Source organism: Nyctibius grandis, chromosome 2, assembly GCF_013368605.1.
Source record: "Nyctibius grandis isolate bNycGra1 chromosome 2, bNycGra1.pri, whole genome shotgun sequence".
NCBI classification, from domain to species: domain Eukaryota; kingdom Metazoa; phylum Chordata; class Aves; order Nyctibiiformes; family Nyctibiidae; genus Nyctibius; species Nyctibius grandis.
In genome coordinates, this window is record NC_090659.1 from 99,958,186 (window position 1) to 99,970,248 (window position 12,063).

At 39.4% G+C, this 12,063-nt stretch overlaps 1 protein-coding gene across 4 annotated transcripts in view; it reads left to right on the forward strand.

The window, feature by feature from the left end:
- Positions 1 to 12,063, forward strand: part of DCLK1 (doublecortin like kinase 1) — a 274,345-nt gene that overhangs the window by 231,348 nt on the left and 30,934 nt on the right. For all 4 annotated transcript variants that reach the window (XM_068419328.1, XM_068419319.1, XM_068419336.1 and 1 more), the window contains 3 exons: positions 3,672 to 3,729; positions 4,485 to 4,604; positions 10,463 to 10,609. In XM_068419328.1, coding sequence (XP_068275429.1) covers positions 3,672 to 3,729; positions 4,485 to 4,604; positions 10,463 to 10,609 — 325 coding nt within the window. The remainder of the gene's footprint in view (positions 1 to 3,671; positions 3,730 to 4,484; positions 4,605 to 10,462; positions 10,610 to 12,063) is intronic.

The window sequence follows — 12,063 nt, forward strand, 5'->3', positions numbered from 1 at the left end:
CTGCTCTGCATCTGAAAGAGTTTGGCAAGTCAGAGACCATGAAGACAGCTGTTGAGGAAAGGGGGAGGAATGGATTTTGTATCAGCTGACAGTGTGCTTGTGGGACCTGGCCAAAGCTCTTGTTAGGCCTTTAGAGCTATGTCAGAGTGAGTTCATGGTGGAGCTGGTCATCTGGAGGGCAATAGCTGTTCAGATCAAACCCCAGTGTCTGAACACTAAACTGGGGAATATGGAAACCTAAAGGAAGCGAAGCAAAACAACATGAAAAAAAGAAAGCACTGTAAAACCCTATGGAGGGGGCATGACTGATGAAAAACGTGGGTGAAAACATATAACTAAGAAAAGAGAAAAGGCAAGCTAAAAGTAAAGTGAGTAGTGACTGAGAGAAATGGATTACAAGGCACAATAAAAAAAGGTTGAGGTTTTGATATACTGTCATTCAGCTGAAAATGCCATTTGTGCTGAGAGACAGTTCAAATGTGCTAGTGTGCATTTTACAACTCTTTCTCAAGCTGAGAGAAAAGACATGAACAAAATTAAATATAGGTCCCACCACACCTAAACATAATAATGATTACAATATCCTCGAGAGCTTAAATGAAGACTGTTTCCTGTCCTCTTGTCTATCCTCCTGCTCCCAGAAGTATCCGATAACACAATGTATCTGGTGAATATGTGCTCAAATAGCATGATTACTCAGGTATTCCCAGATACATACTCTTGTGGTCTCTGAGCCATACCATTCCATAGGTCCCTTTTATATCAGAGAGTTACTACTTTGAGAGAGCTTGAAAATTAAAGTAGAATTATTTCTGTTAGTTTCTGCTTCTAAAGCAGTATACCCTTGCCATCACAAGTGTGGAAGGAGAAATTAAAGGCTCAGAGGGTAAATTAAAGCCAGTACGTGTAAAACCCCTTCAAAAACATTCTTCACAGTCTTTCTAAGCAGAAAACACCTCACTTCAAAGTCTGATACGTCCATCATTTGCGGAGCCAGAATTGATGGGGTGATACTTGGGACAGAGGACTTTTCCACTTTCTTCTGACCTACAGTTCCTGTGTGCATTAGACTTCAAAGAAATAGCTCCATGAGGTGTTAAGCAAGTAGGAATGGGTCTTGTTACACATCTTCACTCATCACATGGATACTTCTCCATAGCTGTGGAGACCAGCCCATGTGCACTGGTTAGCCGCTCTTGACACTTCAAATGCGTTCACGGGCATTTTCCTGTGACAATGAACAGTCCAAATAAATAGAAACCAAAAACCATCTTCAAAATTTTCACGTGGGGCCTTCTAAATCCCGTTCCGTGCATCTGTGAATGCACAGACACACACACACACACAGACACATTTAATGCATTCACAAAAATAATGAAGATAGATTTTTGTCCCAAGTGCAATGGAAATCTCCGTGAACTTTGCAAAAGTTTAAAACAGCCAGGGAGCGTGGCATGGAGCCCTGTTATGAACTAGAGGTCTAACTCCATGCTCATACCCATTAGTGCTGTGGGTCCAGACTTTTATCCAGCTGTAACGTGTTTCCTACTTCATGTGGCACCTTTTTATTGTTTGGGTTGAGCGATAGGTGAGAGGTGATATGCCCATTTCACTGTGAGTTTCTGGCATGGCTGTGCATATTTTTTGGCGGGTGTTTAAGTTGCAGCGCTGCTGACAGCCTGCGGTTCTGCAGCTTTTTAGGGGAAAGGATTTGCATTATCTTAGCTTTAATTTTCTTTTTACCAAAACAAAGAGCAGTCAGAGTTGTCATCTGCTCGTTACATATCTGCTCCATCGTAGGTGCAATTTGTCCTGCGGTGTTTTTATATGTGTTCATTTTTAACTTTCAGATACTTCCAAATTCTGACATTTCCTCACTAGCTCAGATTTCCCAGTGTTTTGAAGTACATGTAGTCTCCTATGGCCAACAAAAACCATCAATTTCCTTTCTCATGACAGAAAGGAAGCATTCCTAGGGCAACCAAGCAGCTTGAAAGAGGCTCCTACTGAAAGAGGGCATATTTTGTCTGAGTTTGAACCTCAGATATCTTAATTTCTAATATTCCTTCTCCTACCTCTTCCTTCCATTCCCCAAAAATAGTGTCCATATCTCTGCCTGTCCCTCACTGAGCAGGGACTGTAGCCACCAAACAGCAGCACCAGGAAGGGGCATCCACGTGGAGTGCAGCCCATTTCTGGGGGCTGTAGCATTAAACTTTGTTGTGGGAGAGTACAGATATGAGAAGTTTTTAATTTTTCTTTGCTTAAGTCTGGAACAGCCATGCTGTGCTTTTTTCCCAAGTCATAAATGTCATCATCCAGCGTGATTTCTTTGCACAGTCTTTTAATGGATGTCTTAATACAGACTGTCTTTGCTCCCTGCTGACCTGGGAACTCAAACAGAATTAACATTTTGTTGGTTTTTTTTTTCTTTTTATTGAAGTCCCTGTTTTCCCTTAAATTAATATCTGGTGGTACATCACGGCCAGAGGAGGTGTCCGTGCTTAAATATGGCAATGAAAATGGCATTTTCCTAATGCAGTGCTTTCAGTTTATGACTCACTTTGCATGTCCTACCTGACAGACTGTGCACGCTTTTATGCACATTCATTTCTCTAACTTATTATGTATCAATTTAATGTATCAATTTAACTATATTTTGCTAAATGAAGAATACAAAAAATCACCCCATATGCTTGAGAGGTTTTTTTTTATTATTTAACCAAACATATGCCTAAGAGCAATGTATTAGAGTTTTGTAAACTCCTCAGATTTTTACAACACAAAACGAAAGCATTTCAGTAAGAGCTTTTTTCTTATATTATCTATTCTCCATTTAACCTTACAGTGAAACTAGAGCTTGTGAACAGAGCTTCTAGGTATCATCCTTACAGCCATCTTTTGGCTTTGTAACTTGGTTAAGAAATAGAAGTTGATACTGTGAACTTGTCTACAAGCTTAGTTTTCTGTGTTAGCATTCTATATGATAAATATCTATGTATATGGTAGTGATAAATATTATATGGTTTCAAAAAAAACCCTGCAGCTAAAAGGAAACGTGTTCTCATCATGAACTAATTCTCTATAATTTCTTACTGTTTCCAGAACCTTTCATATTCTGTCCTGTAAACATCATATTTAACTCTGCTAGGTATATTCTTACTTAATACATAAAACATTATTCCAAGGATTGACTTTTTTATCTTAGCAGTTGTGCGTGCTGAGATAAAACGAATGACTCTTCATTTTAAGTAAAAAAAAAAAAATTGTTTTCCATGGCTTGTATTTTTTATTTAATAGAAAACAAAGCTTTTTGGTTTTGAGAAGATTTGGATCTGTAAATACTATATAATATTTTTACATATAACTGCAGAAGAAATAACAAATACCACTACAAAATGAAAAAATCAAGTGTTTTTGTTTCAAAAACATTGAAATGTCTTATTTTTTTAAAAAAAAATGCTTAATGCTTTTTTCTTGGGCACATCTATTCAATAAATTTGGCTCAAGTTCGCAATTCCAGACAGATCCAAGATTCATTTCTTAACAAAACAAATACTTGAATAGAGTTCTTACCCAGACCTACTGTGCTCAAATGAAAAATATAAACTCAACTGAGAAAAATATTCAATGTGATTGAACATACAATTTTTTCTTTTCTTTTTCCTCAGATCAACTGGTAGAGAATATGCTCTGAAAATAATCAAAAAAAGTAAATGTAGAGGAAAAGTAAGTACAAAAAAAATCAAATGAGACCAAAAGATTTTTTTTTTCAAGAAACATTTTGTGAGAGATCACTTTGGGAAGTTGTTGGTATTTGTCTTCTCCCTGGCATGTTAGAATCTTTTTGCTTGAAGCCTTTGCCTACCTTCTGGAGACCCTTGGGGTATCAGTGTAAGAGGCTGCAATGTGCCTTTCTAGATGAGTGTGTTGATTCTCCCGTTGGTTGGTGGTGTGTGGGTACGCTCACTCCCTTTGCTCTTTACCCTTGTAATTATGTCCTCTAGCTTTCATAATCCCAGATGTTATAGAAAACAGAAAAATAATACTAATAATTATAACAATACCAGTCACTAGTGTTAATCAAATTGATGTCAGTTTTATAGTAAGTGAATTCCTGTTAGCTTTTGAAATCTATAGCAAAAGGTTCTCTGAGAAGATGCTATCAAATTTTTAAACTGAAAGATTCTGCATTGGAGAAAAAATTTCAGAAGCTTCCATATTTAACTTTTCTCTGCATCAGAAACATGTCTTTTTTTCCATTTCTTTTTCTATGTTCTACTCTCTGTTCTTCTTTCAGTTATCATACTGATATTGTTTCTAGATGTGTTTCTTCCATGTTGCTGGAGGCAACATCTGTTATGTTTTTAAAAACCCTGAAGAATCCATGCAGGTCCCAGTTCTCTCTGCGTTTTCCACTGTAAATGGAGGTGAAAGTTTTTCCCACCAACCCATAGTCATTAAAGATTTCTTTTGTGTGGCAGGAACACATGATCCAGAACGAGGTATCTATTTTAAGACGAGTCAAGCATCCCAATATTGTACTTCTGATTGAGGAGATGGACATGCCAACAGAGTTGTACCTTGTCATGGAACTTGTAAAGGTGAGTATTTCGGAGACAAGCTGCTTGTTAAGAATTGTTTCAACCATATTGAGAAATTTCTTTAGTACTAAAACTTACTAAAAATCATGGAATCACAGGATAATTTAGAATGGAAGAGGTCTCTCAATGTAGTCTTGTCCAGCACCCTACTGAGAGATGTGTAACCCACTGTCAGATTTTTTTTTATAGCTTTCAAATATTTCAAATATTTGTCTAACTTTCTGTAAGCCACACTGAAGTGCTCTATGGACAGTACTTTGGAGATCAGCAGTTTTATTTGCTTCTCCAAAAGAAGTCTCTTTAAAAAAATGCATATGCCTTGAGGTGAACTGAAAATACAGCCAGTCCAAATAGCCATACATACCAGCCTTCAAAATTCAATATTCTTTGATAAAATAGAGTTAAATTATTTTTTTTTAATTTATGTTAAAATGAAACAACATTATCTGTCTTTTTTCTTTACTGATTTATATTAACACATTGACAGGCTTGCCTCCTTGATAATAATCTAAATTTAAGACGGATTAGGGGGGAAGTGAAAGAGAAAAACCTGCTATTTAAAGCATGGTTCTATTCTGAAAAGTAAGTTTGAGAATGAAGTATTTTATATTTGGGACCCTATTTATTTCTTCATAGAAACTTCCAGATCTCATGCATTTATTTCACTCACTGGTAGAATTACATATTCAAACTGGATTGTGAAACTCAGACCAGGTCATCTCTTGCCCCCATACTGTCAACAGTTCAGTGCAAGAAGTATGAATTTAGCTCTCAGTTCTGGTACTAATACACAAGTATGCCACTGTGCATAAAAGGTGGTAAAAATACATTTGAGTAAATTGTACAAATTAGGACAGAAAATCGACTGAGGACATCTTGTCCTCCATACTTACTTTAGCAGGATACACCTGTTTTTCACATTCACTAATGGGATTAGCAATTCTCCTTCCTTCCTCAACTATTCTGTGGAAAGATCTTTCCAGCAGCCACCTTAATTGCTGTATCTTGATCAGCACATTCTCCTGGGGCAGCCTATCATGCCTACACCTGGGAAATCCACAGTTTTAAGTGTTTAAGGACAAAGATTACAGTAAAGCTGTGCAGTGACAGCATATGTGTGCAGGCCTGTTGCATGTGCATGCTCAACACTTGTGAGGAAACCAGGCAGTCTGAACCCTAGCAGCCAGATCACTTCCATTTATCTTAAATTAAAAGCATGGTCACCTTCGGTAGACATCCTCTGTATCTGTGGTTAGAAACAGGCACCACCAGAGGTCGTGAGAGAAAGTGATTTTGGCAAGGAGGATTGTTATCTGCTTTGCTCTGATTGTAGGTGGAGATTAGGGGATGCTCTTAATGTAGGCACCTCGCTGAGATGTTAGATAGGATGATCCCAGGTCCAAGTGTTTCTTAAAGAACTTCTCAATCTCTGGGCTGGAATAGGAGAGCAAGGAGAAAGAAAAGTTTTTTGTTTTGTTCCATTATCCCCCATACTCTGTGGCAGCAGCGGTTGCACAAGCCATATTCCCAGTACAGAGCTCAAAGGCTGTCAAATGTGGCCCACAGGTGGATGGCCACAGTTTCTCCCTGTCCTTGTGGCAGACTGGGACAGCCTTGTTATCCATGAGAAGCTCAGGCCATGCCCCACACCTTAGGAGATGGCAACATTGTCCTCTTAGGTTTGAGTCTGACCTACTTGGCTTGAGTGGTGCTATGGAGCTTATGGTCCAGCTAACCCTGCTGTCCACCACCTCCGAACACTGAAGAAGCACACTGGGGCACGCTGGTGGCAAGGAGCTGACAGGGTACCCAGCATCCCCATGTAGTCTCTGAAGGAGAGGTTAAATCCTAAGAAAGAAGCAAAATACTGTCACTCTTCCATACCATGAATCCCCCTATGTAACCATTCCTAGAAGAATTTCTCCACCTTCTTCACAGTCACAGCCCCCTCTCGCACTTGGGAGTGTAATGTGAAATAACAGAGCTTCAGATCAGGTGCTGTTAGCCATCTAACACTATTTGTATCACAGTTACTGATCTTTTCTATGCTAAGTGAGCTCACTCTGAGATCCATGTTATTGTAGGTTTTTCACGGTGTCCATGAGAGCTTGTTCAAAGGTACCTCAATACTCTTGCACAGCATTGTAATCCAATGTAGCCATGGCTTCAGCCTGCGTGACAAATCCTTCGTCTTGGCCCCATGAAGTGTGCTGAGAAGTAAAAGCTGTGCCTTGTCTAACACACCAAGACCTAAGCACATGGCTGCTTTTATGGGTGCAACCTGCTCTGCTATTCATGCTTGAAAAATGTGCAAACTGTAGTCTCCAGTGGATTTTTAATCAAAGTCCTACTCAGCTAAATAAGAGAGGAGGGGACCGACAACTCTTACAAAATAACTAGCCTGAAAGATGTATATAAAAAACCCCATGCATTATATTCACTTTCTGGAAAAATGTGGGGTTTTGTGCTCTTTCTTCTTTACCCTTCAGGATTGATGCGTGTACCGAGATACTTATGCTTTTAGTTATGCTATGGAAGGGCTTTATAGACATCTCTGCAGTTCAGATACCCTAGAGAGCACTGTTTTAATGTTCTTGACTTTCATGTGGAATAATAGAAGAAATTTAGACGAAATATCCTAATCCTGGGAAGTTAACTTTGTTTCTTTGAAGCAAACATCCATTCCTTAATATTTAATTGGAAAAAAAAAAAAGCCTTTTTATACTCTATGGGCATCAGGGAAGGTATTTCTGGAAAGACGTTAATTGTTAATTCACCAGTTGCTGACTGTTACCATTTCATAGTGTTCACTGTTCAGATTGATTAACCGTCTGATAGTGGCTGACTTTTGAAGACCTGACTTTAAATCAAACTCATGGACAGGAAAGAAATTCAAGGAGAAAAGGCTCGATACTGCAGCACACGGTTTTAGTTAATACCACCCTGCATTAATTGGCAGTAACATGTTTCATGTTTGACATAAGTGGCTGCTGCAAGTACTGCCCTCACTTCATGGCAGATAGGCCATTCATTGCTTTGTAAAGTGTAAGAAAAAGCACTTCATAAATACAAATATAAACACATTGCAAGTGGTGCTTGTAAAAGGAAGCAAGGACCCAGTTTCTGGCACGTTGCCTTTTTACGCAGCGAAACAGAATTGTTATTCAAACCTAACAGGGGTTTGGTCAATTTAACAAGCAAGATTTATTGCAGGGTTTCCTTTACTGCTCCAGGATATGATTTCACTTTTGCAGAAGAAAAGAGAGATTATATCATTTACATAACAAGGTAATAAATAAATAATTGGTTACTGTACTTGCAAGTATACTTCCTCATGTGCACAGATGATAAAAACTGCATTCAGATGTTACTGGTCCCATTTCACTCCAGAACAGAGGATTTAAGACTGAAATGTCATCCTGAACTCACCCTTTGTGCCTGAATAAATGATAGTGACCTGCTGTGTGAATTGGCTAAGCAGAACCTTGCCGGTTAAAGTGCTCTTCAGGGAAAGGGAAGTCTGAAAACAATTCTGCCTGATATAGCTGTCAGCTTTGTTAACTCTTTGCAGGATATCACCTCTCCTTTAACTGCAGAGAATCCCACAGATTAAATGTATGTTCTTTTTTCTTACCAGGCTACCTGGTATGAAACTTTACCAAGTAAAGCAGACTGCTTAACTGGAGAAAATGATTATGCTTCAGATTGGCTTGACCATCTGTTAATGTGATCTGCAGCCTCTATATTTTTCTGAGTTTAAGTTTCTCTTGTGCATGAACATTTGTTCTTTTTTCTCCTGACTTTAGGCTGAAATTTTCCTTTCTCTTTTTAAGGTTCAGCTTCTTTCTTTCTCACCCCTCACATCTCAGCTTGGGCTGTTTTCTTTGTTTGGAGGCAGATCCTTTGCTGATGTTATTGACACTTCTCCTGAGCATCTGGAACGTATTAGATAAGACCAAAGATCTGTCTAATCCACTACCTCATGTTAAAAAGCAGCTGGTACAGGGGCTTCACAGGAAGGAGCTTAGGGAAGACAGCTTATTTATCCCACATATTTTGCCACATGCTGATATCTAATACGTAGGGATCAGTTAATGCCATGAAGTACATGTTATTGTACTTTTGCCAAATATTTGGCCTTTCTCTCTAATCCTCTATCTGGTTTAGTTTGGCCTTTTCTTCCTCCTTTTCCTTGACACTGTGTATCTTGATGTATCTTGATCAGTCACCAGCCAGAGCAAGAAGTTTTGATGTGGTCCAGATTTGACAATGGATGACTGCAAGCAGTTTCCAAAGCTGGGATTTTGCATCTACAGTGGGAATAAACCTGCCCTGGCAGACTTCAGCTACACCTCAACAATGCAAAATTTTTAACAGTTTGGTTTTTTTTAACAATGTCTGTTTTCTCAAAGGTTTCTCAAAGGTTTCTCAAACTCAAAGGTTTGAGCCTTTGGTGGTCGTCTTTTCCTACCTCCTTCTCTGTAGTCATGATTCCTGGAAATTATCTTTTTTTGATTCTTCCTCCTACTCCTTTCTCTTAGTGAAAACAGTGTTTACTCTGGAGCTGAGCCTTAAAAAAACCCACCAAATAACTTGAGGCTGTTGATAAAATCATGAGAGTCTGCAAAGCTGGGACTCCCCTGTTGCCTTCAGAAAATATCTATTTTTTCTTTAAAATACAGTCTCCTGTGATATATTTTTTTCCTTGATGTTTTGACTGAAGCAGGAATTTTTTGCATTGTTTTCACAGAATTATAATTTCCCTTCTCTTTTGTTTTCTGTTGGTCTGTGTTTCCTTTATGGTGCTGCTTTGATTTTGGCCAAAGGCCCGATACCTTTGCATAGTCTCTCTCAAAAGATGTTTGTTTTTTCCTCCACTCTGTCGAGCTTCCTCCTTAATCTCTTCTTTAAACTTATTTTTTGGTCTTTCTCCAAGCACTTACATGTTCTTCTTCCCACTTGCCAGCTCACTTAGGCTGGAAATACAGCCCAAATGGCATGGCTATGTCAGATCCTGGTGAAGATCATTGCAACTTCAAGGACTTCCACTTAATTTTCCTTCCTTTCTTCTTTCTTTCTCTCTTGTTTTTTCACTTGCGGTATCTTTTAGCTGAATTAGACAGCACGATGAGCTGGAAAGGGGACAAGCTGCCATCTGTATTTGTAGCTGTGATGAAATAATAATGTTAATTCTTAAGTGTCTTGCAGTATGATTGTCTGACATATATGCTGGGAAGTTTTTTGGTATTAGCTGGAAGAAGTACATCACACACTACCAAAAACATCACTTCATGTGTAGAGAAAGTGTTTTCTAAAATCCATGTTTTCAAAGTTTTATGAGATAGAAACACACTTTTAAAATATGCTAGCAGTGTGACAGGTAGCTGGTTTGAGTTTTGCTCAGAATTTATTAATTTTTCTATAGTTCAGTCAGACTTTGGGCAAAAATTTGACATCAGCCTGTTTGTGGTTATAATAGAGTGGCGAGGGTTGGTACATGGCATAGTGACAGGCAAATATGTAGGCATGCCAGAAATTTGCAACAGGGGCTCTGAACACACAGGTTGGCAAGTGCTGGACATGTTACAAAAGCAGCAGCAGGTGGGAATGGTTTGCAGTGGAGACTCCAGCCTCTTGGCTGACCAACCAAACCGTGACAAATGGTTCTGAATTACTGCTATGTTCAGCTGCCATTATGGGGGATGTCATCACTGTACCCAAAGTTTACAGCTGCAAGGAAACTGTACTGCTCCTCCCTCCTTCTTCTCCTCTATAAATGATGCTCCTTGATCTTCCCTAAATTTTTTCAGTCATTTCACAAGCAGTGTTGCTCATATGCCATGGTCATTTTGCTCCAGGGAGGAGATCTTTTTGATGCTATTACTTCCACCAACAAATATACAGAGCGGGATGCCAGCGGGATGCTTTACAATCTGGCCAGTGCCATCAAATATCTTCACAGCCTGAACATTGTCCACAGGGATATCAAACCGGAGAATCTACTGGTAAGTGAAAATTCAGCTTTTGGTGTTGTTGCTAACTTGGGAGTGTGTGAGAGAAGGTCTGCGCTTCTCCCTCCCTCCACACACACCCCAAGTTTATTTCAGTCTTTTAAGTCGTCGGTCTTTTAATTTTAACCTTAGCATTGTAAAGCTCTCCTAAGAATAACAGCTATCACAAAAAGTACAGTAACATCAGCTGGTATGTCTAGACTGTTCCCCAGGACACAGCGACAGAGTAGTTCCAGTGATCACTGGAAGTGACCTTTCGGTGAGCTGCAGTATAATTTCAAGCTTCTCATAAATACAAAAGTGTTCTGTCCTCAATAGACCATTCTGTACTTCTGCAGCTGCCTCAGTAATTAGCAGCAGTTCAGTTTTACAAACATGGTAGGTATAAAAGTCATGCCCTAATCACGTAGTACATCAGGGCAGAACCAGGAAGAGAATTCAGAGTCCTTCCTTTCCCTGATGCATCTCCCAAATAATGCCATAGCACTTTTTATTAATACACTTTACTAAGGAGCCTGAATCTTCCTTTTCCTGGCTGAATCTGTATAAGCCCTATCCACTGGAGACAATGAAAAACACACCCTGGCAATTAGTCCTTCTGAGAATTTGCACTCTTGAATGCAGCAATTGTGTTCTCCAACTGACATAGTTTTATTTCTTCTGAGAAATTAATTTTTCCTCATTATTTCCCCACTGTTCTCTGGGTTTTCCTGAATTTGCTGACATGTTCCAGTATGAAGAGGTCCCAATTCTCCATATATTCTGCAGCCATGAAATAATGTTTAAGATACCTAGAATATCAGTTCTCTCAGCTGTGTGCTCTCTGCCATGACTTAGTGCATTTAGTCCTGCTTACAGTGAAGAGGTTTTATGGGAAAGTTGACTCATGTAGATCTTACTAAGCCTCCAGGGAGTGGGATTTTTACAGTTGAGGTTCCACTAGTGGCAGGTGCCTTTATAGTTCTGAGTGAGGAAGCAGCCTGCCCTTGTTTTCCAGAAACTGCTGAAAACATGTTGGGTAGAAGTTTCACTAGACACTAACGATTGATACTCCTTTCGCAGCCCTTGTGCTGGTGTTCGTAGGTGGCTGCATGCAGAAGTTATAGCAATCACATGCCAGGATTCATTAATGCTGTGACTTGGAGTGTGCAGGAGGGTCTTGGTCTGGGGCAAGGCTTGCCCTGCTGCTGTCTTGACATACCTCTAAATGCCTAAAGTCTGACAACAGTAGAGTTATGCTTTTGGGGGAAGAGAGAAAGGTAGGCAGGAGGTGAGGGCAATGGGGAGAGGATTAGATTTACCTACTCAGCTGTCTCCGGTAATTACCCACTATCAGGAATGATCACACGGTTTGCATTGTAGCTGAATTGTTTCTGAGTGATTTTTCCAGTGTTGTGTGTATGTAAAGCTCCTACACTGATATTGATACTGAGCAGTGAGGATGCAGC